At 38.1% G+C, this 27,592-nt stretch overlaps 1 protein-coding gene across 4 annotated transcripts in view; it reads left to right on the forward strand.

The window, feature by feature from the left end:
• The first annotated feature begins 22,172 nt into the window (after positions 1 to 22,172).
• Positions 22,173 to 27,592, forward strand: part of LOC116027187 — a 10,122-nt gene continuing 4,702 nt past the window's right edge. The window contains exons 1-3 of one of the 4 annotated variants that reach the window (XR_004099924.1): positions 22,173 to 22,289; positions 22,398 to 22,464; positions 23,798 to 23,977. Coding sequence is in view for 3 of the 4 variants with exons in the window: in XM_031268650.1 (XP_031124510.1) it covers positions 25,023 to 26,190 (1,168 nt within the window). In the remaining variant the exon portion in view is untranslated. Of the gene's footprint in view, positions 22,290 to 22,397; positions 22,465 to 23,797; positions 23,978 to 24,768; positions 24,796 to 24,893; positions 26,191 to 27,592 lie in introns of those variants that run through there. The other 3 variants (XM_031268650.1, XM_031268652.1, XM_031268651.1) reach the window with 3 other exon arrangements.

Here is a 27,592-nt window from a genome sequence, read left to right on the forward strand (position 1 = left end):
CGTTGCATGTTGACATATTTCCCCGCCCCAAAAAACATACACATTTGCCATTGACACAAAATGTTCCTAGCCCAAGAATTCTATAGATAGATTTTTGCCCAAAGAATTTGTTCGTGTTTTTTGAGTTCTGTAAGTGTGTTGGTCCGACTCCATGAGATGGATGTTATAAAAAAAAAGTTAATGTACTTACAGTCGGAATCCCTGAGTCCGTCTTTCGTCATAATCCTTTTTTTTTTTCAAAGAAGGTAAGATGGACTGATGTAGTCCGTCTTACCCTCTGAGAGAAAAAAAAAAAAAAACTAATAAGTCCTTCAAGGACTTAAATTCGTGACGGACTTTAATAAAGTCTGACCCAAGGGTCAGACTTTATTAAAGTCCTCCAAGGACAAAATTTTTTTATTCTAAAAGAGGGTAAGATGGGATGGACTGATGTAGTCCATCTTACCCTCTAGAAAAAAAAAAATTAATAAGTCCTTAAGGGACTTTAATAAAGTCTTACCCAAGGTCAGACTTTATTAAAAGTCCTCCAAGGACTTTTTTTTTTTTTCTCAGAGGGTAAGATGGACTTAGGTAGTCTGTCTTACCCTCTGAGAAAATTTTTTTTTAATAAGTCCTTAAGGGACTTAAATAAAGTTTGACCCGTCAGACTTTTTTAAGTCCTCCAAGGACTTATTTAATTTTTTTTTCTTAAAGAGGGTAAGATGGACTGATGTAGTTCGTCTTACCCTAAAAAAAAAAAATTAACTCCTTTAGTTTTTGCGATTATAAATACGCGCACTCTGCTACCTACGAAACTGCATATTAGTTGTAGGAAAACACATGGTTCTTAACTAGTGGTTTAAGTATAAAGCACCGGGTTGGACATACTTAATTGAAGACGTAATTGGATTGGACGTGCAGTTTCCATATAATTTGATCTCAAGACGTTGTGCAGAAAAATGACTACAAGAGATTCTCTCCGGTCGTCCAACATGGTTATGGAGATTGAACCCAGTAGTTGCGGAAAGTATAGCTCTTCAATCTAATACGTGTACTAATCTCTTTTGGTTCAGTACATTTTTAATGCTCTAATCTCTAATTTTATTTTTTTAGATTGTTTTTTCACACAATCATTGGGACATCATCAGCATCCAATATCAGGGACGATTTGCTGGTTTGTGGTCCAAGTTGATGACGTATGTAATATAAAGTTGCCGCGGTGTATGTATTCCCACTTAGTGCAGCACGTTAATTATAGTGCACAACTGTTTAACGGCAATTCTAACCTGTGGGAGTTCCACACTAAACATTTGAACTTCGGACCTGGCAGTTGTGCCTACACATTCGCAGAGCATTTTTGCCAGGCACAGGGAATTCGAGTAGGCGACATATTATTATTTCGCCACGTTGGTAACTTTAAATTTCATTTTTTGTTATAAGAAATAATCAGCCGGTTGATCTTGGTGAGGTTCATGGCGATGTTGATGAGCGTGAAACACTTACGGAAGCTTGCATCGGCGGCCTTATGTCTGTACCGGCCCGATCGAGCATGTGCAGAGAAAATTTATAATATATTAACGGTGGCAATGATAGAGTTACATTCACAGTTCACTGTGAATATACTCTGAATTATATATTCACAGCACTGTGAATTATATATATTTATTACTTTTTTATTTCTTAGGAGTTTTTAAAATAAAGTTAAATTGATATTAGTAATTATTCAAATGACTATCATTTGTACTAATTAATTGTTATTCAGTACAGTCATGACAGGATATAGGGTGCATCCGGGATCAATCGATCCGAGCCTCTTGACATTTCAACCTTCGCACCGTAGTAGGGCAATATGGATGGATCCGCACTAAGATGGTAACATGCGGCTGGCTCGCTACGATACTGTGACTAATTGCGAGGCTATTAGCGATCCACGAGTGGCGGAATATCTATGTACAGCAGGTTTCTACGGAGTATCGCAGATGCCACGGATAAAACTAGACCATGCCTTTATTATTGCCCTTATAGAGCGGTGGAGGCCGGAGGTCCACGGCTTTCACATGCCCTTTGGTGAAGTAGGAATAACACTTCAAGATATTGAAGTGTTATTCGTGCTCAAGGTCGACGGCCTTCCAGTGACCGGCAATGACTCGAGTACTGAAGGTACAATTGAGTGATTACGTGTCGAGTTATTTGGATTTAACTCTTGGGCTAAATTCAGGTCAGGTACCCAGATGCGAGGTTCCGCCTTTCCAGAGGCACCCTGGCTAACCGCACACAGCACTGACGAACAAGTGTCGTTGGCAACGCATCGGTTAATTTTTCAATTAATGAATGGACTTTTATTCCCCGACACATCCGGAGACAAATACAAATTGTATTTGTTACATTATCTTAGAGACTTGGCTATTTGTCGTTAATACAACTGGGGTTCGGCTGTATTGGCATACTTGTATAGGGCTTTGTGTAGAGCCGCGAGATTCGGAACTGCTACTGCTTGCGGTTGTTTGCTTCTTGTGCAGATATGGGCATGGGAGAGGCTGCCCATGGTAAGACCACGTAATATTTTGCCAACTGCACAGTTAAGCGATATGCCTCTTGCAAATAGGTAACTATCTTTACTGTGACTACAAAAGTTTATTTTCGTCGTGTATGTTTTTTTTATTGTATTTGCAAATGTAGGTGGGTGTGTCCACACTCATGGGTCACAGTACCTAACCACACAATAAGAGCATATCGCAATCAACTAGATCGCGCTTCAGAAGGGAGAGTAAGTTTGTTTAACGCTAGCAAATTGTTATTTATGATTATATAAGATATTTTAACACCTATTCTTTTTATTTTTTGCAGTTTGTCTTCACTCCCTACGATGACTTCTTGAATGACCTCCCGTTGTACTGCAAGGCCGGGGCCGGTATATGGACAGCTCATGTGCTACTCATTTTCTATCACGTCATTGAGCACTATTACCCAGAGCGGTTTTGCAGGCAGTTTCATGCCTTGCAAGATGTACCTCCGCCGGTGCAGTACTCGCAACGATTGCACACATTGACTAGTGTGGGAAAACAGGTAGCGGCTGGGCCCTAAAACATGACCAGTATGGAAATAACTGGAACGAGCGTCAGTGGCATGTAGTGGATATGAATGTGATTGCTGGTCCACAGGCCACTAACAACTACCGCGCTTGGTACTACTTGCATGGTCGTCGAGTCATCGGTAACCCCATGCATCAGCACGATGTTGGTTATGTGCAGTGTGCATCATCACTAAACCAGGCGGTTAGTATTTTACTTTCATATTTTGCATTAGAAGATAATTAGTTTTAGTTTGTGATTGACGATGTTTTTAATTGTTCTCAATTACTTTGATGTAGATGCATGGTCTTCACCGGATGAACATCTGCGGGACTGCAGCTGTCAACAATCCCGATGAGGATCACGTTGCAGCCTTAAGGGAATTGAATGATATCTCGCGGCTAGCATTGATGGGCAGCGACTATGAGTTCTTGATGTACATCCCGCCTGAAGTTCTACACGATGCTCCCATGCCGGATGAGCCAATACCCCCTCAACCCAGGGATGCGCGCCGACAAAGGAAACACTTACGCGGTGGTACACGAAGGGGTGGTCGGGGTAGACGCGCAATAAACATTGCGCTGCAAGAGCAAATGGCTCGTGCGGCTCAACAGCAGCGTCAAGCACCGGCAGCCGAAGCGGATGAGGCTGATGATGGGGATAACGATGGGGATGACGGTCACAACATTGATGAGCACGGTGCATTAGCTATTGTGGTCGCCCCACAACGTGCTTATGGCGATGATCCTAGGTTCACCACATTTGAACATGGCCATAGTAGCACGACGCATGATTGGGGCGAAGGTAGTAGCGGTTATGTTTCGGAAAATACCACGTTCGACCCGCTAATGTCTTCTGGATTTGGCCAGTTTTCATCAACTCCCCACCAGTCTGTGGGGTATGGATTCGCAGCGTATGACCAATCTGGGCATGACGATTTTTACACCCCATTAAGTACGATGTATGATCCTACACAGCCCGGGTCGTCATCATCGCAAGTTGGTCAGGGTCTATTCCATTTTCAAGACCCGAGACCGTCCTTCGATTCAAATCTTCAACACCTCATCCGTGCAAGGCGGCATTGAAAGCATACAGTCTCAACAGTCGCAGTCAAATGTTCAAGAAGAGCAACAACTGCAGCAGCCAAGGAGGCCTACAAGACAACGCCGACCACCGCTTTGTGGAACCGGATCCCGACACCAAAGGTAAAACATTGTATATGAATTGTCTATGCTTTTATATTGTGAAATTAACTAATACTAATTTTTATTTAGGCACGGGTGAAGTTAACAACCGATGGTGATTGTTTACATTGCTCGACTACATTAGCACTATCACCTTGAATTTATATATGTTTCCTATTATGTACTGTATGATAGTTGCTAACGAATTATTAAATTTGACTACGAGACCACATTCTGGAACTTCAAATCAAACGTGCAATTGTGTTGTGCTAATTTCTGAATTAATTAATGCGCTTTATTATTAAGTTCTACATTATTTAATTTGTTTACATAGTTTGTTATTGTTATTGGATCCTGTGAGTTTGGACTTTACAATTCCTATCACACTGCATAGGATTTAGACCACAAGTTAATAACGTTGTCGGATGCACGCACATAATATTGGAAATAGATAAGGTTTTTCGACGTGTACATGAAAATCAATCATAGTGCTTCACAATTAAATCTATATAATAATATCACTTTCAGTTATTTTTTGGACATGTTTAATCGTTATACGTTGCTTAACAACGCCGTGTATTTTTTTCGTTATCAATAACGCACAGCAAAAAATAAACTCTTTGAGTCCATACTGATTCGCGGTTCGTTTCAATAATGCACAGCAAAAAAAAATGAACTCTTTGAGTCCATACTGATTATTTTCATCATATTGATTCTCGGTTCGTTTCAATAATGCACAGCCAAAAAAAAAAACTCTGTCCATAATCATATCTAATCAATAATTAAAAACTTAAAGTCCAAAAAGAAAAATCAACTCAAAGTCAAAGTCCAAAAAAAAAAAAAACTCAAAGTCCAAAAAGTCAAAGTTAAAAAAAAAACAACTAAAAGTCCCAAAAAAAAAAAGAGTCGCCCGGTGAAATATAGGAAGGGAAAAACGGACTCCCTGAGTCTGACTTTCTTTAAAGCAAAGTCGGACTCAGGGATGTCACTTTACCCTGTTTTGGGATCCACTCCTCATGCACGACATTCGTGGATCCAATGTTCATATTATGCCGTGTCGGGGTTATGACTCAGTACCGCCTAGGTGCCGCCTAGACCGCTTAGGCGCTAGGCGCTAGTCTACCGCCCGACTAGTGCCTAGCGCCTACTGCAACCATGGGAACACCCCAGCAAAATGGTAGAGTCGAGAGAAAGCATAGACATATTCTAAATGTGGCAAGAGCGTTGCGTTTTCAAGCCAATCTGCCAATTGAGTTCTGGGGGGAATGCATTCTCACTGCAGGCTATCTCATTAATTGGACACCCACTAAATTGCTCAAAGGTAGAACCCCTTTTGACATTTTTTTTGGGCGCTCACCCGATTATTCTCTTCTTCACACTTTTGGGTGCCTATGTTATGCGAACAATGATGCTTGAATAAAAGATAAATTTGCAAGCCGTAGTCGTAAGTGTGTGTTTATTGGTTATCCATACGGCAAGAAAGGGTGGTATTTGCGTGATTTAGAAAGTGGGGAGCGATTTGTTTCACGAGATGTCCATTTTCTTGAGACCATCTTTCCCTTTTCATCTTCACCTACTGAGCATCGTATGTCTCCGATGACTGAAGATATTGATGATATTTCCAATAGCCTTCTAGAGACAAATACTGAAAAATGGGCTTAGGGAAGATTTTTCCAATAATCTTCCAAAGACAATTACTGAATCTGGAGTGTCTTTGATAGATGAAGTGACCAATATGAATGCATCAACCTCACCCACTTCCAACTCGGTTTCTGGTGATGATGATGGGAACCTTGGTCGTGGAAATCGGGAAAAACGGGTTCATACATATCTCCATGATTATGTCACGCACTCTACTAGTTGTACATCCCCCCGGCATGTTCCACCTCTTCCAAAATGTCTTCAGGTACGATACATCCCATAGCTCACTTTGTTAGTTATGATAAATTTTATGTGGCACATCGTCATTACCTTGCAGCAATTACTACTGAGCATGAGCCCGCATTATTCTCTGAGGCTGTAAAATCTCCTCATTGGCGAGAAGCCATGCGCCAAGAGCTTCAGGCACTTGAAGACAATGGCACTTGGGTACTTGAGGATCTCCCTCCTGGTCATAAAGCCATTGACAGCAAGTGGGTTTACAAGGTTAAATACAATGCGGATGGCTCGATTGAGCGCTATAAAGCACAACTTGTTGTCCGAGGAGATCGACAAATTGAAGGAGTTGATTACAATGAAACCTTTGCACCCACCATTAAAATGGTTACAGTTTGTGCCTTTCTTGCTGTTGTTGTTGCTTGTGAGTGGCCTCTTTACCAAATGGATGTGAGCAACGCTTTCTTGCATGGTGATTTAACAGATACCATTTACATGAAGCTTCCCCTGGATTTGTGTCCTCATGCCCGAACAAAGTTTGTCATCTCCGAAAGTCTTTGTATGGTCTTCGTCAAGCTCCTCGGTGTTGGTTTGCAAAGTTGGCAGACTCTCTCACTAATTATGGGTTTCACCAGTCATCTTTCGGTCACTCATTATTCACCTTCAATCACAATGGTGTGGAACTGTATATTCTTATCTATGTAGATGATCTGGTTATCTCTGGCAATGATGACACTATTGTGCACTGTTTCAAGCTCTACCTAAGTAATTGCTTTCATATGAAAGATTTGGGTACGTTGAAATACTTTCTTGGTCTCGAAGTTGCTCGCAATTCATCTGGTATTTTTCTTAGCCAACAAAAATATGCTCTTGATATCCTAGAAGAGACTAGTCTCTTGGGTGCAAAACTTGCTGCTGTCCCACTTGAAGAGAACCACCGATTGGCTTTAGCTAATGGAAACGAGATGACCGATCCTACCAGTTATAGGAGGCTCGTTGGTCGGCTTATATACTTGACAGTTACTCGTCTAGATATTTGTTATAGTGTGCATATTCTTGCACAATTCATGCATAAACCACAAGTTCCTCATTGGGAAGCTGCACTTCGTGTGGTGCGTTATCTAAAGGCTAATCCAGGGCAAGGGCTCTTCTTTCGGGCTGACTGTGATCTCCGTCTATATGCCTACTGTGATGCTGATTGGGTTGGTTGCCCACTCACTCGTCGCTCATTAACTGCTTATTTTGTTCTCTTAGGAACTTCCCCGATTTCATGGAAAACTAAGAAACAACAAACTGTCTCTCGCTCCTATACTGAAGTCGAGTATCGTGCAATGGCTGCTGCAACAAGTGAATTGAAATGGTTGAAAGCAATTCTCCTTGATCTTGGTATTTCTCATGCTAAACCAATGCAATTGTATTGCGATAGCCAAGCAACATTACACATCGCTCGTAATCCAATCTTTCATGAGCGAACCAAGCACATTGAAGTCGATTGTCATTTTATTCGTAATGAAGTTCAGTCTGGTAATATTCAACCCTCTTATGTGCATACTTCTATGCAAGTGGCAGATGTTTTGACCAAGGCATTGGGCAAGTCTCAGTTTAAATTTCTTTTAAACAAGTTGGGCATTCTTGATGTTCATGCTCCAACTTGAGGGGGGTTTCACTGTTATTTTTTGTTGTACATATTCTTAGGAAGGTTTTTCTTTCCTTATATTCTTTTCCTGATATTTTGATATTTATTTCCTTTGGCTTTGTATATTTCCTTTTCTTGTCATTAGTTTTCTTGGAGCAGAGGACAACCTCTTTGTATAAATGTTCTGTATTATTATCAATGAAAGGCAAGGTGGATTTTCCCTTCAAAACTCTTGATTCATTATCCCAAATACTAACTGAAAAATGTAATGCGCAGCACACAGAGATGTTAAAACAATAGTTGTAACACAAGAGACTTGATAACGCAGTTTGGGAAAAACCCTATTCTGCGAGGCACTTCTCAGTCTTGAGAATTTGCCTAAATCCACTAAAAGCTTAATATTCAAAGTACATAGTTTTGGGACCAGAAATTACACAATAGATTGATCTTCTCCTATCTAATCTATTGTAACCTAAACACATGTACTACTTTCTAGGGGAATTTAGAATCCTCTCAAACTCTCTTATGCCTCACAATATTAGCTAGGGAATTCGTGAATGGTGTAATGGTGAGAGGTCCTTTAAATAGCCAACTAATCAGAACCAAAACAGTATTGGTGTTATTCCTAGTTTGTTTGGGATTTGATTTCTAATCTTGGTGTACTCCTTTTTCTGACTTGAATTGGATTTCTTTTTGCCAAACAATTGTGATCAACCTTTTGATTCAACACTCTCCCCCTTTGTCAAATTTTTGGCAAAAACCTTGATTTCTTCCCCTTAGTTAATTCTCCTGTATTTCCTCTTTTGGTCCTGAATCTTCTGTTTGAGTCTTTGTGACTTCAGGTCAGTATGGTATTTTTTGAGAGAAAGAGGAAATTATTATAGTAGTACCAATTAGTGAGTAGATTCATCAGCATCAGATTTCATCATTTGTTAATGATTTGAATCATTTAGCTGCTTAGAGAAGTTTCATCATTAGTAGTATACATGATAGTTCATAGTATTCTGAACTTCATAGTAGCATTAATGGTACAAACATATGTTCTTATCATTCCAACATATTAGAAAAAAAAACTTCACCATCAGCATATTAGCAAAAGACTTGTCTTCATCATTAGCATAATATTCAGCAAAAGATTTCATCATCAACAGATCTTCAGTAGATCAACAAAAGGGTCAGAATATTCAGCAAAAGATTTCATCATCAACAGATCTTCAGTAGATCAACAAAAGAGTCAGAATTGAATTTGTTTCTCCACCTTTTTCGCTCAAAAATTTCCTTCTGGAGTCTTTTCTTCTTCTTGCCTTTCTTTTCCTTGATTTTCTTCTTGACTGTTTTTTTCACTTGTTCTTGGACCCACATAATCAGATATTTCTTCAGTTTCTCCTTCTTTTTCCTCACTATTCCAGCTCTTTTCTTTTCTTTTCTTTTCTCTTTTTTTTTTGAACTATATTTGGCATAAGCCAATTTCGGATCTCAACTTTGAGAATCTGTTTCCATCTAGTGCTTTCGTAAAGATATCTGCCAATTGTTTGTCAGTACTGATATGTGTGAGAGATACGATTTCATCTTCAACTAGTTCCCTTATGAAGTGGTGTCTGATGTCAATGTGTTTGGTTCGTGAATGCTGAACAGGATTTTTGGAGATGTCTATTGCACTTTTGTTATCACAGTATATGGTCTTTGTTGATTGGTGGATCCCATAATCTTCTAACATTTGTTTCATCCACAATAGTTGTGTACAGCAACTTCCGGCAGCGATATATTCAGCCTCTACTGTTGATAGGGATATTGAGCTCTGTTTTTTGCTTAACCAAGACACCAAATTTGTTCCAAGTAGGAAGCATCCTCCTGATGTGCTTTTTCTATCATCCATATTTCCCGCCTAGTCTGCATCGCAGTATGCAGATAGGTGTTGGTTTGTGTCAAAAGAATACCATATACCTAGATCAATGGTCCCTTTTACATATTTGATGACTCTTTTTACAGCTTTTAGATGTGTTTCCATGGGATTGGCTTGATATCTGGCACATATTCCTACCCCAAAACTTAAATCTGGTCTGCTCGCTGTTAAATAGAGTAGGCCCCCTATCATGCTTCGATACAGAGTCTGTTCTACCTTTTTCCCTTCTGGATCTTTAGAGATCCTCTCTGTTGTTGGAACAGGTGTTCTAACAACTTTGCTTTCATTCAATCCGAATCTTTTGACAAGATTTCTTGCATATTTGCTTTGTGAGACAAAGATTCCATTTTCTAATTGCTTAACCTGTAACCCCAGAAAGTAGCTTAGTTCACCAACCATACTCATCTCAAATTCTCCTTCCATATCTGTAATGAATTGGTTCTTGTAGCAGCTTTGTGTTGATCCAAAAACTATATTGTCAACGTAGATTTGTGTAATCATGATATCTTTCTTATGAGTTTTTACAAATAGTGTCTTGTCTACACTCCCTCTTTGGTAACCTTTATTCAGCAAGAATTGGGTTAATCGCTCATACCAAGCTCGTGGAGCTTGTTTTAAACCATATAGTGCCTTCTTGAGCTTGTAAACATGTTCAAGATGATATGGATCTTCAAAACCTTTTGGTTGGGCTACATAGACTTCTTCTTTTAGGTACCCATTCAGAAATGCGGTTTTTACATCCATTTGATACAGTTTTATTTTTAGGATGCATGCTACGACTATTAGAAGCCGTATGGACTCAATTCTAGCTACTGGTGCAAAAGTTTCTTCAAAGTCTGTTCCTTCGACTTGTGTGTAGCCTTGGGCTACTAGTCTGGCTTTGTTCCTTACTATGTTTCCTTGTTCATCTGTTTTGTTTTTATAGACCCATTTTATTCTGATGATGTTGACATCTTGTGGTTTGGTGACTAATTCCCATACCCCATTTCTTTCAAACTGTTGTAATTCCTCCTGCATGGCTTCTATCCAAAATTCATCTAACAATGCTTCATTGGTGTTCTTTGGTTCGATTTTTGATGTATAGCAAAGATCTCCTTCAGACATCTTGAGGTAATCTCTCTTTTTCCCTCTAGTCCTTATTCCATCTTCTAGATCTCCAATGATATTTTCGAGGGGGTGATTTTTCTGAGTTTTTGATTTTGGTATGAGAGGCTGTTTTTTAGTTTCTTCAGCCTCATCTTCTGATTTGGTCTCTGTTTCTGTTTTTTCTGAAGGGGTATTCATTGATGGTGGAACTGTTGTTTCAACAATTTCTGAGTAATCATCATTATCAGTGTTTTCTTCTGAATATTCATCGCTGATGGTTACATTTATGGATTCCATCACACTGTTTGTCCTGAGATTAAACACACGAAAGGCCCAACTGTTTGATGAGTATCCTATNTTTGTCCTGAGATTAAACACACGAAAGGCCCAACTGTTTGATGAGTATCCTAGGAAGATTCCTTGGTCACCTTTGATGTCGAATTTTCCTAAGGATTCTCTGTCTCTTAGTATGTAGCAGTTGCTACCAAATACATGTGTGTGTTTTAGATTTGGTGTCCTACCTTTCCAAATTTGGTAGGGTGTCATGTTTGTTTCTTTCCGTATGTATACTCGATTTATCAAGTAACATGCGGTGTTTACAGCCTCTGCCCAAAACTTTGGTGATATTCTTTTGTGATTTAGTAGGACCCTTGCCATTTCTTGTATGGTCCGATTTTTCCGCTCAACTACCCCATTTTGTTGCGGTGTTTTGGGAGCCGAGAATTCGTGATGGATTCCATTCTCGTCACAATATGTTTTGAACTGTGAGTTTTCAAATTCTCTTCCATGATCACTTCTTAACCGGATGATTTTTCCCACCTTTTGATCCTTTTCATTTTGTATTTTGTTGATGAGGATTTTGAAGGCGTTGAATGTTTCTGATTTGTCTCTGAGGAAGTTTACCCATGTATATCGTGAGAAATCATCAACGGTTACATGAACATACCGTTTTCCTCCTATGCTTTCTGTTTGAGTGGGTCCAAAGAGGTCCATATGGAGAAGTTCCATAATTCTTGAAGTGTGAATTCCTGGTGTTCTTTTGTGGCTACTTCTTGTCATTTTGTTTTCAAGACATGCATCACATTTTCTATTTTCATCAATGTCCAGTTTTGGAACACCTCGGTATGCTCCCCTTTTTAGTCCCTTTTTCATATCATGAAAATTTATATGCCCCATACGTTGATGCCACAGAAGTGTTTGATTGATAGTGACTTGGTTGCAGGTTAAATGGCTATCCCATGTGTAGCACTTATCCGAGGACCTTTTTCCCATCATGACGCATTCATGTCCTTGGTTGTACACTTTGCAATTTTCTTTTGAGAATTCTATCCTTAGTTCATCTTCACACAGCTGACTTATACTGATAAGGTTTGCTTTTAAGCCTTGTACCAGGAAGACTCTTGATAATCTGGGGAGACCATGGACATTTAGTGTTCCGCTAGCAATGATTTGCCCCCTTTCTCCATCTCCAAAGGTTACATGTCCTTCACTTTTGTAATGGATGTCCTCTAGATTGTTTGGTTTTCCAGTCATGTGTCTTGAACATCCACTGTCGAAGTACCAAACACTTGTTTCTTTGCTGATTTTTGAAGTATAGGCTGTGACTGGTGTTTGATTTTTTCTGACCCAGACTCTTTGGGCTGGTTTTTGTTCTTGCTTTGCCCAGATTCTGTTATGGAGATCATTTTGTCTTTTGTAGCAGTGTGCCTTGATGTGTCCCAATCTGTGACAGTAGTAACATCTGATTCTTCTACGGTGTTGAAAGTGATGTTGTAACACTTCTCTGTTTTCGACTGCAGAATCTTTCCTTGTTGCTAAGTTTGATTGTTCTGCATTTTCAGTTAGTCTTCTTATTTCCTGTAGCAACTTGTCTTCCTCTTTTAGTGATTTCATTAACTTTTCTTGGGTTTCTTTGTGAAGAAGTATTTCATTTTCCTTTTCACTTTTAAGGAAGTGATTTTCTTGCATGAGATTTAAGTTTACTTTGATGATTTCTTCCCACTTGGCGTGCAGCTGTGTATAGGAGTTTAATAGATCTTGCATGTCCTCCTTTGATTCATCATCGCCTTCATGATTTGTGAAAAAGGCCACAAAATTTGTGTTGTTTTCTTCTTCACTATCTGAGTCATCACTCAAGGTTGTTACATATGTTTTGTTCTTCCTCCTTAGGTAATTTGGACATTCTGACTGAATATGTCCATATCCCTTGCACTCATAACACTGTATTCCATCAAGGTTTGGATTCCCTTTCTTCTTGGAATTGACGGATTGGTTTTGTGCAAATGATGGACTCCCTTGATTATTTGAGAAACTCTTGTTCTTATTTCTGAATTTGTTAAATTTCTTGAGAACTCTGTTGAAGTTTTTTGTCAACAAAGCAATGGATTCTTCCATTTTTTCAGTATCTTCATCTGAGTTGGTGTCTTGTTTTGATTGAAGGGCTATTCCTTTGCCATTAGGCTTTTTGTTTTGCAGCATCTCAAGCTCATATGTTTTAAGGTTTCCCATCAGATCACTTAACTTGCAGGTATTGAGATCTTTGCTTTCTTGAATAGCTGTTACTTTCATCATAAATCTTTCTGGTAATGATCGCAATACCTTTTTTACTAACCTGTTTTCAGGAATGGATTCCCCTAAGTTATAGGCTTCCCCAGCAATTTCTAGTATACTTCCATTAAATTATGTGATATCTTCTTCTTCCTCCATCTTCAGATTTTCAAACTGAGTTTGGCCCATTTGTAGTTTTGATTGTTTGACTGTTGAATTTCCTTCATGATGATCACACAATATATCCCATGCTGTTTTTGCTACATTTGTGGCAGCGATTAGTTTGAATGTTTCTTCACGCACGCCTCCGTAGATGGCATTCATAGCTTTTGAGTTATAGTCGAACTCTTTGAGTTCTTCTTCGCTCCAATCAGCACGACCTTTTGCTTTGTTATTGTCATCAAGGGGATGTTTCCATTCGTTTTCAACAGCCCTCCATACTCTTTCTCCTTGTGCTAATATGTAGATTTTCATTCTAGCTTTCCAATAAGAATAGTTTGTACCACTTAGGGCTGGTGGCCTGTTATTTGATAGTCCTTCTCTGGGAAACTCCATTAGGATCCTGCTAATAACTTAAGCAGTTTGGCTCTGATACCAATTGAAAAATGTAATGCGCAGCACATAGAGATGTTAAAACAATAGTTGTAACACAAGAGACTTGATAACGCAGTTTGGGAAAAACCCTATTCTGCGAGGCACTTCTCAGTCTTGAGAATTTGCCTAAATCCACTAAAAGCTTAATATTCAAAGTACATAGTTTTGGGACCAGAAATTACACAATAGATTGATCTTCTCCTATCTAATCTATTGTAACCTAAACACATGTACTACTTTCTAGGGGAATTTAGAATCCTCTCAAACTCTCTTATCTATCTAATCTATTGTAACCTAAACACATGTACTACTTTCTAGGGGAATTTAAAATCCTCTCAAACTCTCTTATGCCTCACAATATTAGCTAGGGAATTCGTGAATGGTGTAATGGTGAGAGGTCCTTTAAATAGCCAACTAATCAGAACCAAAACAGTATTGGTGTTATTCCTAGTTTGTTTGGGATTTGATTTCTAATCTTGGTGTACTCCTTTTTCTGACTTGAATTGGATTTCTTTTTGCCAAACAATTGTGATCAACCTTTTGATTCAACACTAACTATGCTTTTGATTCTCATTCGTGGTGTGGAAACCCATGAACTAATTAAACATACCCAAAATAGGGTTATATATAACCAAACATCAATATTGGCAATCATTCTAATTCTACCATACTACCAAACATGCAAAATATTTCCACCATAATCTATTGTAATTATTAAGTATTTGATTTTCATTCCGATTTCCATATTCCAACCATAGAACACCCCTAATTAGCACTTTCATATCTTTGTAATGATATGCTTATGGGTATGGTCATTACAATTTAGGTACTGACTTTTTTGTTGCTGTGAGACGCAAGTGTTAGCAAATTTGTTTATCAGATGGAAAGAAAGACATCGGGATGGTTGGCATTTTTTTTGGGAGTTCATTTTAATTTCCTTCTTTCAAAAGGTTAAATCGGGCCAAATATCGATGCATACAAGGAATGTGTCCACCAGGGCCGGATTTATGTGCAATAGCACAAGGCTTCAAAATTTTGGGGGCCCATAGTCCAGCCCTAGGTCTAATAGTTAGTATATGTATTTGCGTCAAAGAATGCTAGAAGGACAGCTCTTTTTAAATAAAATATTTGTAGTTTGCATTATATTTAGAATTTTGTTCATAATAAATAAAGTTTGAATTTGTTTCAGCTTTTTTGCATTTTTCTCTTTGCAATTTTTTTCTTCAATTCGCAGTTTATTTATACTTTGATAGGGCCTCACTTATTTACCAGCACAGGGCCACGCAAATAAAAAAGCGGGCCCTAGTGTCCACTTTGAGCAAAATCCTTACATTGTTGCTGTCAATATTCGAACATTGATCTCTTCTTCCAAATATTGTTTACTGAACCAGTGAGCTAAGCCCGTGCGGACTTATTTTAATTTCCTCTTCCACTGAATGCTTGTACTGAAATTTTTAATAGTTATTTTTTTTTTCTAAAATGAATTGTCATAGTTGTGTTATTTTCGTTTTCTTGTTGTCCAGGTTAGATGATATTGACTATTGAGCATACTACAAGCCTAAACTTTGGCACATATATTTGATGGAACAATCAATATGGGGACAACGATGCAAAAACATATAAAGTACATTATTCTAACTTATAAAGTACATTATCTTATCACATAAGTTTCATTCTAACACATAAAGTACATTATTATGGTCAAAGTACCTGTGAGGTCCTTGTACTGTATTGTTTTGTTCAATTTAGTCCCTGTACATCAATTTTGGTCAATTTAATCCCTATACTCTAAGATTTAGAACAATTAAGGACAATACTTAACACCGTTTATTTTTTCCGTTAAGTCTGTCCATGTGGCATAAAACTATAAAATTCGGCCCAAAATGAAGCAAGGTTTCAAACCTAAGACCTCTTGTCAAAAGAGAAAACACTCTACCACTACACCACACATTCCACTTGTTTTATATTTGTTTAATATATATAATAATACTTTTCTTTTAAAGTACTAAAGTTTCAAAAAGGAAAATGGATTCATAGAATCAGATCACAAAAGGTAACACTTAACATCCTCTTTTTTGTTTCTCTGGTACGAAATTACACAGAAACTCAACCCTAAGAATTATGGATTCAAGAAGAAGAAGAAAGAATGATGCAATTGAAGAAACAATACAAGGTATGCCATAACTTTAACTCTTTAACTTCAAATTACATTTTTACATCACTTCATGATTGTTCTCATCATCTATGTTCTCATCATCTATGGAAGTTTATAATTTTAATTTTTTAAATTTGTATTGAAAATTCATAATATGATATAAATATGATAATCATAAAATCTAATATCATTGAACATAAATTTCAATAAATTTGAAATTTATTTTTATTTTATTTGTAGCTTTTGATATGCTTAATTAAGAATACTTATATGTATCCAACTAAAGTCAGAGTTTATAATATTTCAGGAACTGAAACTTTGAAAAAAGAAATAGTATTTGGTGTCTTGTTTAAAATTAGTACACTGTGATGCTATTTAAGATGTTATGTGGTGAATGAAAAGATGACAAATTTGCAAGATAATTTAATTTGACTAATAATTGAAACACACCTATAGTAGATTAGTAGCAATCTAACAAAGAGGGATGTTAATCCTTACCTTCTGTGATCTGATTCTTTGAATCCATTTTCCATTCTTCCACTCCCCCAATTCTCCATTTTTTTGGAAAATCTTCCATTTTTCAAAGTTACTAAACAACCCCTTAGTACTTTAAAAGAAAAAATATTGTTATATATATTAAACAAATATAAAACAAGTGGAATGTGTGGTGTAGTGGTAAAGTGTCCTTTGTTTAGATAAGTGGTTTGTGGTTCGAAACCTTGCTTTATTTTGAGCTGAATTTTATAGTTTTATGCCACATCACAAAATTGTGACATGGCAATTCCAACGCCAAGTGGACAAACTTAACGGAAAAAATAAACGGTGTTAAGTATTGTCCAGGTACTTTGACCCATTATTATATTCTAACTCATAAAATACATTACGGAAAATGACATTTTACCTAGTACTGTCAAAGTGGTCTGAAACCCGCAGGCCGGCCCGCACCCGCCCCACCGTGGGGCGGGTTAGGGTCATGAAAAAATAGGCCCCTCGAAAATGCGGGCCTAATGGGGCGGGCCAAAATTGACCCGCAACCCGCGCGGGCCGCGGGCTAAATACTCATTAATTAAAAAATAATAAATAAATATATAAAATTACATATAATTATTTAAATATTAAATAATTAAATACTACCTAATTAACAATCCTAAACGGCTAAACTAATCACATTACAGTCAGTACTCAGTACGTACTAATATATTACTTCATACACTATATATTATGATTCATAATTTCATACACTATATAAGTATATTTTATCATTAGTACGGCACTACTGTGATAGGTTGAAATTGTTAATTTCAATAATTTGAGTGTATTTAAGTATTTTATATTTATATAATTATTTGTAATTATATATATATATATATATATATATATATTTGATATGCCATTTTTGTCATCTTTCTAGTATTTCTTTTACCTAATTCAAAAAAAAAAAAAAAAAAAAAAAAAAAAAGCCCGCGGGACGGGCTAGGGTTGTATGAATCCTAGCCCGCGGGCCTAACGGGCCGGCTTGCGAAAGCCCGCCAGAAATTAAGCCCGCGGTGGGGTGGGCCGGCCTGCTTTGACAGTACTAATTTTACCCCCTGAATTATAGGCTTATAGCATCTTTTTCTTCCCTGAGTTATTCATGTATCCACATTTTCCCCCTCAAAGTGACTGTTTTTCCCATTTGATGTTAAATAGACATTTTTACCCTTAACATAATTACTTCATTCATTTTTCTTCTCCAACAAATTATTACTTATATGCGGGAATGACTACAGTTCGATTTGAACTGAACCGGACACTATAACAATCGAATTGAAATAGTATGAACGGTTATTGTCACTAAAACTACCGATTTTGAACACTATTAAAATTAGTGACCAATTATTGAAGTTGTCACCTGTTGTCACTATATCCTCCATCACTATTGTAGTAGTGACGACTTTTGAAAAGTTGTCACAATTACTTAAACTTTTGTGACAATGTTTACGTGTACTAAAAGTAGTATTTGAGTGATACTAATAGTGGTCACAATAAATGTACAATTTGTGACCTAATATGTTATTATAAAAGATTGATTTAGTGACAACTAAAATCGTTGCAGTTAATTATTTTATTGTGACAACATTTTCATCATAATAATTGTACTTATTTGTGAGAATTGTTCTTGACGCAAAAATTATTATCAATGACCTAAAAATGGATACAAAAATTACTTTGTTGTGACAACAAACATAATAAAAAATGTTTTATTTAACATCGTTTCACATTAGTGTTTTGAGAAAATACCCAAAATACCCTTAATATTTTAATTTTTTTTTTAAATATATTTTTTCAATAGAAGCCTCCGGCTTTGGATGGGTAGTATAAGGGGGCGTTGAGCTCCCCTTTTAATGAGGGAGCTCAACGCCCATTTCTTACACTTTTACGATGTGGGATCAAAGTGATCCCACATCACTTTTTTTTAATTTTATTATTATTATTATTATTATTATTATTATATTATATTATATTATTATATTATCATTATCATTATCATTACTACTACTACCTTGATGATGATGTAGGAGATGAAACTTTGTAGATTAAATTTTTGTTACTTAATCAACCAAACTAAATTATACTTTAGCTAATTCGATTAATTGGTCTATAACAAAATTTTTATTATATATAATTTATTTTATTTTATATATTGATACAATCATATTGTAAAAATCATGCTACATTGGATGGCTCCTAACGTACAAATAATTGGCTATTATCGTTAATTAGGGTAGTCATTCGGTTCATTTAATTAATTTTGAATCAAATTTAGAGATGAAGACAACATATTGATAGAAGAACAAGCAATCTATAGGAATGATATTCTTAGTAACAACTAATTACTTGTCACAGTTATCATAAATTAGTGACAAAACTTGAAATCAACACAATTATTGTCACAATTTAGTAATTTTTGTCACAAATATTTGTAATAATTTCATCACAAAAAATGACAATATTAGTGACAATAGTACCTTTTTTTTTCTCACAATTGTTTCTCATTTATAATGGTACTAACCAATTGTATTTTTATTGACAAAATAAGTTGTCACAAATATTATAAATATGAGTGACCAATAACTATTTGTCACAAAAAGTTTGAAATTTGTGTCTATATTAATTTTTGTCACAACTACATTCATTCCCGCCATAATTATAATGCCGCCAAAATACACATACATTTAGTGAAGACAAATAGTGACAACGTATGTTACGACACTATTCTTCTAGTAATAGTGACAACTTACTCATAACAAATACTTACTTGTCACAATTACCATACTATCAGTGACAAAAAAAAAAAAAAAAGTTATCACAATAGTGTGGAATTATTTTTTTGGTCACAAAAGATTTGTCACTAAATGTCTTCATTCTTGTAGTGTATTAAAAAAATAGAAAATAGAATATAAATAAATAAATTTTGAACCGGAGGTTCAAATCGAAACCGAATAAATTTGTAAACACCGTTTGTAAATAATAATTATGTTTCGGCCTTTTTTTGGTTCGCATTTATTCTGATTCCAGTTTCGTTTTGAACCGCCGATTCAAAATTTATTTATTTACTTATTTAAAAAAACTCTATTTTTTATTTTAAAATAGTTTAAATTCAACAATTATTTTATGTGTAAAAATGTCCATTTAACATCAAATGGGAAAAACTGCCATGTTTAAAATAATTGAGGGGGTAAATGTGGATACATGAATAACTCAATGGGAAAAAATGCTATAAGCCTATAATTCATGGGGAAAAAGTGCTATTTTCCCAATACATTATCTTACCCTAGAAAGTTCATTGTTCTAAGAGCATCCTTAATAGTGAGGTCTTTATGTGGTTTTTGAGGAGTTTTTGTAAGTGTGATTAGTAAAGAGAAATGTGAGGGGAGGAAAAAAGTCTAATTTTAAAAAGAACAAACAAAATTGTCAGACGCGCCAACGGGTGCACGCGCATAGCCTCTCCTGCTACCTTTTCTCTTTTTGCGTAAATTATTGTTCCAATAACCTCTCATTGCATATATATGAACTTCAAGCTTCTCTCACTTCTTTTCTCTCTCTTCCATGTGGCATTTTTAGCATTAAAACCCGTGACAAAACTTCTGGTATGGATGCTCTAACACATAAGAGCGTAGAGCACGATTTTTTTTAAAAAAAAAAGTTAAAACATCGTCATTTTAGACCGTGGTTTAATTCACACAATAATTTGCCTCAGATGTAATATAACTCATTTTATCGTCAACATTTTTTTTTATCTAGAAGAGAGGGGGACACCCATAAACTAAACAATATTGTCATCAGTACCAGCCGTGGGAATACGTTTGGGAAACCTCGCTCCAAGTTTATCTTCCGTAGCTTTATCTTTCAACTCAATTGGGACAACGTCGAGCAAAATAAGTCCCCTACTATGCGAGAGAGCTTGGTTCGCAAGAGCATCCGCAACTCTGTTCTGTTCTTGGTAGATATAGCGCAAGTCCACTGATAAAAATTTCTTGAGCACATCACTACATCTAGCAATAATTTTATGAGACCGCACCCTGCTTCGGGTAATACCACGCAGACTCTCGATCATGCATTCTGAGTCTCTTTCGAGCAGCAAATGTCGAATCCCAAGCCGAGAAACCATCTGCAAACCTTGATATACCCCTCAAGCCTCCGCTTCCTCCACCGAACAGCAGCCTATAGTATAAGTGAAACCTCGCACCCACTGACCATGGTGATCAAGCATCACTCCACCGCACCCTGTCGCTCTATTACCTGGTGAATAACAGATAGAATTATAGGAGATGGAAAACACGGATACTTCTTGCATTTATTAACAAAGACAAATGAGCCTTATATAAGGCAACCATACAACTGCTGAAATAATGGAAAACAAAGTGGGCAAAGAAAGTGACCCACGTACACAACTTACTGCTATCAAATAGGAAATATATTTTAAGATTCCTAACAAATGAATACCACTAATTATTAATGCTTAACCAGAAACCACTAACTTTGAATTACTCCAACATACCCCCTTGATTCAAAGTTACACACTCCCATCTGCATTCTGAAATAATCTTGTTTCTTTGACGCAAGTGTCTTGGTAAGAATATCAGCAATTTGCTGGTTTGTGCCGCAAAACTTCACTGTAATTGCTCCCTTTGCTACTAAGTCACGAATGAAGTGGTGACGTATGTCAATGTGCTTTGTACGACTATGAAAAATAGCATTCTTTGTCAGATTAATCGCTGAGATGTTGTCACAATATATCTCCGTAGCACCTTCTTGATCCTGAAGGAAGTCTGCTAACAACCTTCTTAACCAAACAGCTTGACAAGCAGCAGAAGTAATAGATGTATACTCTGCTTCAGATGAGGACAAAGCAACTGTACTTTGTTTTTTTGATGACCAAGAAATAACACCGGACCCAAGAGTGAATAAATATCCAGAGGTGCTTTTTCTATCATCAAGAGAACCTGCCCAATCGCTATCACAATAGCCAACCAGCCTCATATTATCAACTTTCTTATACCAAATCCCATAATCAGACGTACCTGCTATATAATGCAATATCCTCTTCACAACTCCTAGATGATGCTGTAACCCCTCGTCATTTCCGGATCAGATTAAGGTTCGAGAAATATGTTTTAAGCTAAGACATACCTGAGATGAGTGACCGATGCGTCAAAAGGATTTTTATTAGGAAATATAGTTGTTATCAAGCTGTGATCGTTCGTGCCGGTCACGAACCGTAAAAAAAAAAAATTTAAATTTAGGAACTAGTATTTGGACTCGTTTGTCCTAGAAAAGGGATTTCTAGACACCATACCATTATTTTTGAATTTCCTATTGAATTAAATTAGCCCATAGCAGCAAAAATTTATTTTTGATCGTACATCGCGAAGATTCTGCGGTGTACCGAACCTAGCCCAAATTGGAGCTTTTGACTGGAATAAAATTTTAGTTTCAAGAATATTCTATTTAAATTATTTCCTACCAAAATTTCATCTGTTTTAACCCCAAACAGTCCATGTTAAGATATTTTTTCCAAGATTTCTAGGATTGTGACACTTGTCACTTTAATCCACCCCTAAATATTATTATATAAGTGGGAAATGAAGTTTTGGTCTTCATTTTCCCCATTTGGCCGAAACAAGGGAGAGGAAAAGGAGGGAATTTTCTTCATCTTCAACCTCAAGTCTTAAGAACTCCATAACCAATCCTTCTTCACATCTTCATCAAAGATTCGGTAAAACTTTAATTTTATTCGGTAGATAGCTTTATTTCCTTTCCTAGTTTAAGAATCTAAGTCTTGATTTCTTGAATCTTGTTGTTATGATGATGAATTGGGAGCTAGGGTTTCAAGAAGGAATTGGGGAAAATCCACCAAAAGCATCTTTAAGACAATATTAATTACTTTGGAGGTAAGGAGTTCCCTTAAGTTGGACTAGATTGCTCAAATTTGAATAATTGATGGTTGATTGTGACTTGGTGAAATTTAGTAAAAATGTTTAGTATAAGTTGCCTGTATATGGTGTATATAAGGTGTATGTATAAATCATATTTATGCCCATATAGGCTTACACTTGTGAAAATATTGACAAGAAATTTAACTAGTCTCTGGCAGTAACTTCCGTGAATTTCTGGGAAAAATCGGTAAGGTATTTTGATCCAATTTTTTTTATACATGTAGTTCTATACGTGTAGATGCTACCATAAAAATTTCATAATTTTTGGAGTAGTATAAGTGTGGTTTCAAAATTATTTTCCAAAACTGGTCCAGAGAGAAGAAAAATCCGGACAGCACACTGCCAAGGGCAAAAAGGGAATTTTCTGTGTAAATTCGTGAACCTAGATGACCAAAACTTTTTATGAACATCAAGTACTATGAGTTAGGGTTCTACCAAAAAAATTTCAAGTGAAAAAGAGTTCGGGAACTATTCTTACCGGCTCGATCTTTCAGACTGCGCCAAGCTGAAATTTCTGAAAAGAAATGGTTAAAACCAATGTCGTTAAAGAGAAAAGAGAAGGAAAACCTTAGTTTCTGAGCAAGAGGAGGAGGACCTTGACTAACCCACGGGTGGCATATGCTCTGCATGAAGTGCCCTTGCCCAGCGGTTGTTACATATTAAATGTTGTGCCGTATGACATCCAATTCATACTTATGCGACGTCTAGTCGCTGGGTACTATATAACTCGTCGGATGCGGTATTCCCACGGGGGTGTGCACACTTAAGGTATAGATACCCCGATTATTGCGGGCAGGTTTCGTTTTAACGGACCCGGTTAGGCCGACTGGGAATCATTTTAACGTACCTGGTGCCAAGGGATCAGCGTTAGATCGGGGGACGACCACTACCCCGATCAATGATCCAAGTGGTCAAAGAGGGAGACAATTAGAGTGCTCCAAAGGCCTCACACTTTCGAAGAAGAAACTAAGTGAATTTTTGTAAGGAGATATGGCTACTCTGTAGCGGAGATGAGATGGAAATTGATGGAAAGCTCCTTGAGAGGAACGGTTGAAAACTAGTTTGAATAACTACAGGTTTGACTGGAGGAAAATATTATTTCCTATTTGTAAGAGAAGTCCAATTTGACTAAGTGATATGATTTCTTCTACGTACGTATATGTTTCACTGTGTTGTTATACTTTAATCAAAAATATATGTTTTAGAAAACCTTTATTTAAGTTTGGGCGATCCACGGATCTCCTTGCTTAGCCGTCGCGCTAACTACACTTCAATGTGTTGCTTTCAGATGGAGTTCAGCGTTAGTTCTTGCAGTCCGACGAACTCCCCTAGTTCGTCGGAAGGTGTAGGTCGTGGCATGGACTACGACGTTTTTGTACAGCAGATGAGTGGCGCCGACCCTTATGCGCCTGGCTATGCTCCTACAGCTCCCAATAGCTCACCGGCAGTAAATAGTGTTCTTCCTATTCCTGAGGGTCCTGGCGTACAGGCCACTTTTGGTTTTTACCCCATCGAGGTGCTGGTAGGAAGTAACCCCCTAGAGTTTATAGTTTATTATCCTTACCCTTGGGACCCGAGTCCTCCCGAGAGTTGGGAGGAGTGGTCTATGGTCATAGTCGCTTCCCGGTTCCTAGACCATATCACATGGTACGAAGGGGAATGGCATCTTGTCTGGGGTGAGTTTACGGGTCCGACGTATCTCCAGATCGTGTAAGCAGGATGCACAGAAGGTCTGTAGGGGTTTATTCCTTTTGTGTAAATATATTTTGTAGCCAGGGGAGTGACTGATCTTGGTTAGTGGGGACATGTAGGGCTTTAAACTTATGTTGGCCGTTAGGCAAAATTTCCGGTACTTACTTTGTAAATATTTATATATATATATATATATATCTTGTATGTTATTTCAAAATGAGTGACTGTGTGTGTTGAGTAAGTTTCTTTTAGCCTGTGCACCTGAAGCGGGGTCTGTCAAGGGGATGATAGAACTTGTTTTGGGTGTGGCGGTAACACCTTGGGTTGTACGGCAAGCCAGACTCCTCAGGATGTACGGTAAGCCGGCCCGAGGAGTGTTACAAAGTGGTATCAGAGCCTAGGTAGTGTCATAACCTAGGTTGTGCCAAAGCCTTAATTTGAGTCAGCTTAAGTTGTTAAAACTGCCCTAAGTCACTATTTCAGCTAGGGTTAAGTATGAGCTTCTGGAGCAGAGCAGGGAACCAGGCAGCATGAAAGGGGGTACCTCATCTGTACTTTACAGAATCTCTTGATTCTGGTTGATTGAATTATTTGGTATGTAATTGTGATTGCTTGCATGTGTTAATCATTGCTCATGAGTATTGCAAGTAGGGTTGATAGCATAGTGCATGACTAATTGCTATGCTAAGCGAAGCATCTGGTTGAAATAGGGGGAAGTTGCCCTTTAAGACTTGAGTAGTTACTAGGCTAACCGCTTAGCTAGTTAACTTCTTAAGAATTCTTACCCTTTTGACACTAACTTGTGTTTGTCGTCTAGTAAAATGCCTCCTAGGCGAAACGTACCTGCTGGGGATAGCAGCGATGTCTCGGCAATGGACCGTATGGCTATGGCAATGGAACAGATGGCTGAGTTCATGATGGCTCAGCAAGCTCATAATCAAGCCCCAGTGCAACCACGGGTTGATGTTACTAAAGCTATAGCAGCTAGACAACCACCGTTCTATGCAGGGGAGGAAGACCCGGTGATCCTTGAAGAATGGATCCGAACCTTTGACAAACTGCTAAACGCTGTGAATTGTCCCGAGGAGCAGCGGGTGTCTTCTGCAGTATACTACCTGACCAAAGCTGCGGATGATTGGTGGTCAATGGTGGGACCAGATCTTCTGCAAGGCCCAGAGTTTGGCTGGGAAGAGTTCAAAACGGAATTAAGAGGTCAATTCTATACCGAACGAATTAAGGGCATCAAGTGTGAAGAATTCTTGCGGTTGAAACAACAGGGAACAACGGTGCAAGATTATCATGGTAAGTATGTGGAGTTGATGAGATTTGCGCAAGATATCGTACCCGATGAGGCAAGCAAGGCGAGGCGATTTGTAAGGGGGTTAGATTGGGGAGTGAGAAGTGCAATCGCACCATTTATGTGCTCTACTCTCAGGGAAGCATACAACAGAGCATCGGATCATTATCAAGTGTATTTAGATCAGCAAGAAGTCTATGGTCGGAAAAAGAGAAAAGCTGATGATAGGTCAGGAACATCTAAGGGGGAGAGTCAGAAGCCTACCCAATCAGGATCCTACTCAAGGCAGGTAGGAAGGAGGGAAGGAGCAAGTCAAGGGAAACAATTTAATTGTCGAAGGTGTGGACGAAATCATCCTGGGGAAAATTGCCAAGGAATGAGGATCAGGTGCTACAAGTGCGGTCTCTTAGGACACAAAGCCAACGAGTGCCAATCCAGGGTAGATAATTCCCGGACGAACTCACAGAATAACAGTCCAGGGAGAGGATTCAATGGGAGGAACAACCAAAAACCCACCGAGACTGGAAGCAAGGGATCTAACACGCCACAAGTCAATAGGGGCAGACCATTAAATATCTCTGCAGGTCCCAGCAACAAAGGAAAAGCACCAGTGGAAGAAAGCAGCACGGGGAACCAAGGCCGAATTTACGTCGTCAACCACACGCAAGCTCAAACTGGCGACGTTGTAACTGGTATATTTCCGATAAACTCAGTGCCTGGTTTGGTATTGTTTGATACTGGAGCTACTAATTCTTTTATATCCTCTATATTTGCTGATAAATTGAAACTAGAGCCTACCGCTAGATTAGATTTGAATGTGAAAACTGCTTCAGGACTAGTAGTAGCATGTAAAGATGGGTATGAGAATGTTTCGATAGAAATAACCGGAGTTAACTTCCTCGGGAATCTCATTCGATTTGAACTAGAAGGTCTGGATGTAGTATTGGGAATGGACTGGTTGGAGAAATACAGAGCCCGAATAGAGTGTAACGAGAGGAAAGTAGTTTTGCGTGGGCCGAAGGGGAGAAGAATATCCTACCGAGGGATTGCAAAACCACCTGAGTCCAAGTTAATGACAATGCAGAAGTTGAGGAAGTACGCTAAAAAGGGATGTGATGTGTGCCTCTGCTTGGTACACAATGTTGAGAAAGAAGAACCTGAGATCAATCAAATCCCTGTTGTGTGTGAGTTTCCCGATGTGTTTCCCGATGAGCTTACGGAGATGCCGCCCGAGAGAGAGGTGGAATTCAATATCGATCTTGTGCCAGGAACCTCGCCCATCTCAAAAGCACCTTACAGAATGGCACCAAAAGAGATGGAGGAGTTGAAGGCCCAACTGGCAGAGCTGTTGGAAAAAGGATTCATTAGACCAAGCATATCACCTTGGGGCGCACCAGTATTATTTGTAAAGAAGAAAGACGGGAGTCTAAGACTGTGTATCGATTATAGAGAATTGAATCGGGTTACAGTAAAGAACAAGTACCCGTTGCCCAGAATTGATGACCTATTTGATCAATTAAGGGGGGCTGGTGTGTTTTCCAAGATTGATTTGCGATCAGGGTATCATCAGGTGAGAGTGGCGAAGCAGGACATATCCAAAACGGCATTCCGAACAAGATATGGCCATTATGAATTCACAGTCATGCCGTTTGGAGTAACGAATGCGCCGGCAACCTTCATGGACCTGATGAACAGAATTCTCCTTCCATATCTGGACAAGTTTGTCGTTGCCTTCATAGACGACATCTTGGTCTACTCAAGGACACTGAAGGAACACGAGAAACATTTAAGAACGGTGTTACAGATATTGAGGGAGGAGAAACTTTTTGCAAAGTTGTCCAAGTGTGAGTTTTGGAAGGAGAAACTTTTTGCAAAGTTGTCCAAGTGTGAGTTTTGGAAGAATGAGGTAGCATTTCTTGGGCATGTAATCGAGTTTTGGAAGAATGAGGTAGCATTTCTTGGGCATGTAATCGCCAAGGAAGGAGTCGCAGTGGACCCAACAAAAATCAGAGCTGTAATTGAATGGGAAGCACCCAAGTCGATCACAGAAGTCCGTAGTTTCTTGGGTTTGGCAGGCTATTATCGAAGATTTGT

Source organism: Ipomoea triloba, chromosome 8 (assembly GCF_003576645.1).
Source record: "Ipomoea triloba cultivar NCNSP0323 chromosome 8, ASM357664v1".
In the NCBI taxonomy this organism is placed as follows: Eukaryota; Viridiplantae; Streptophyta; class Magnoliopsida; order Solanales; family Convolvulaceae; genus Ipomoea; species Ipomoea triloba.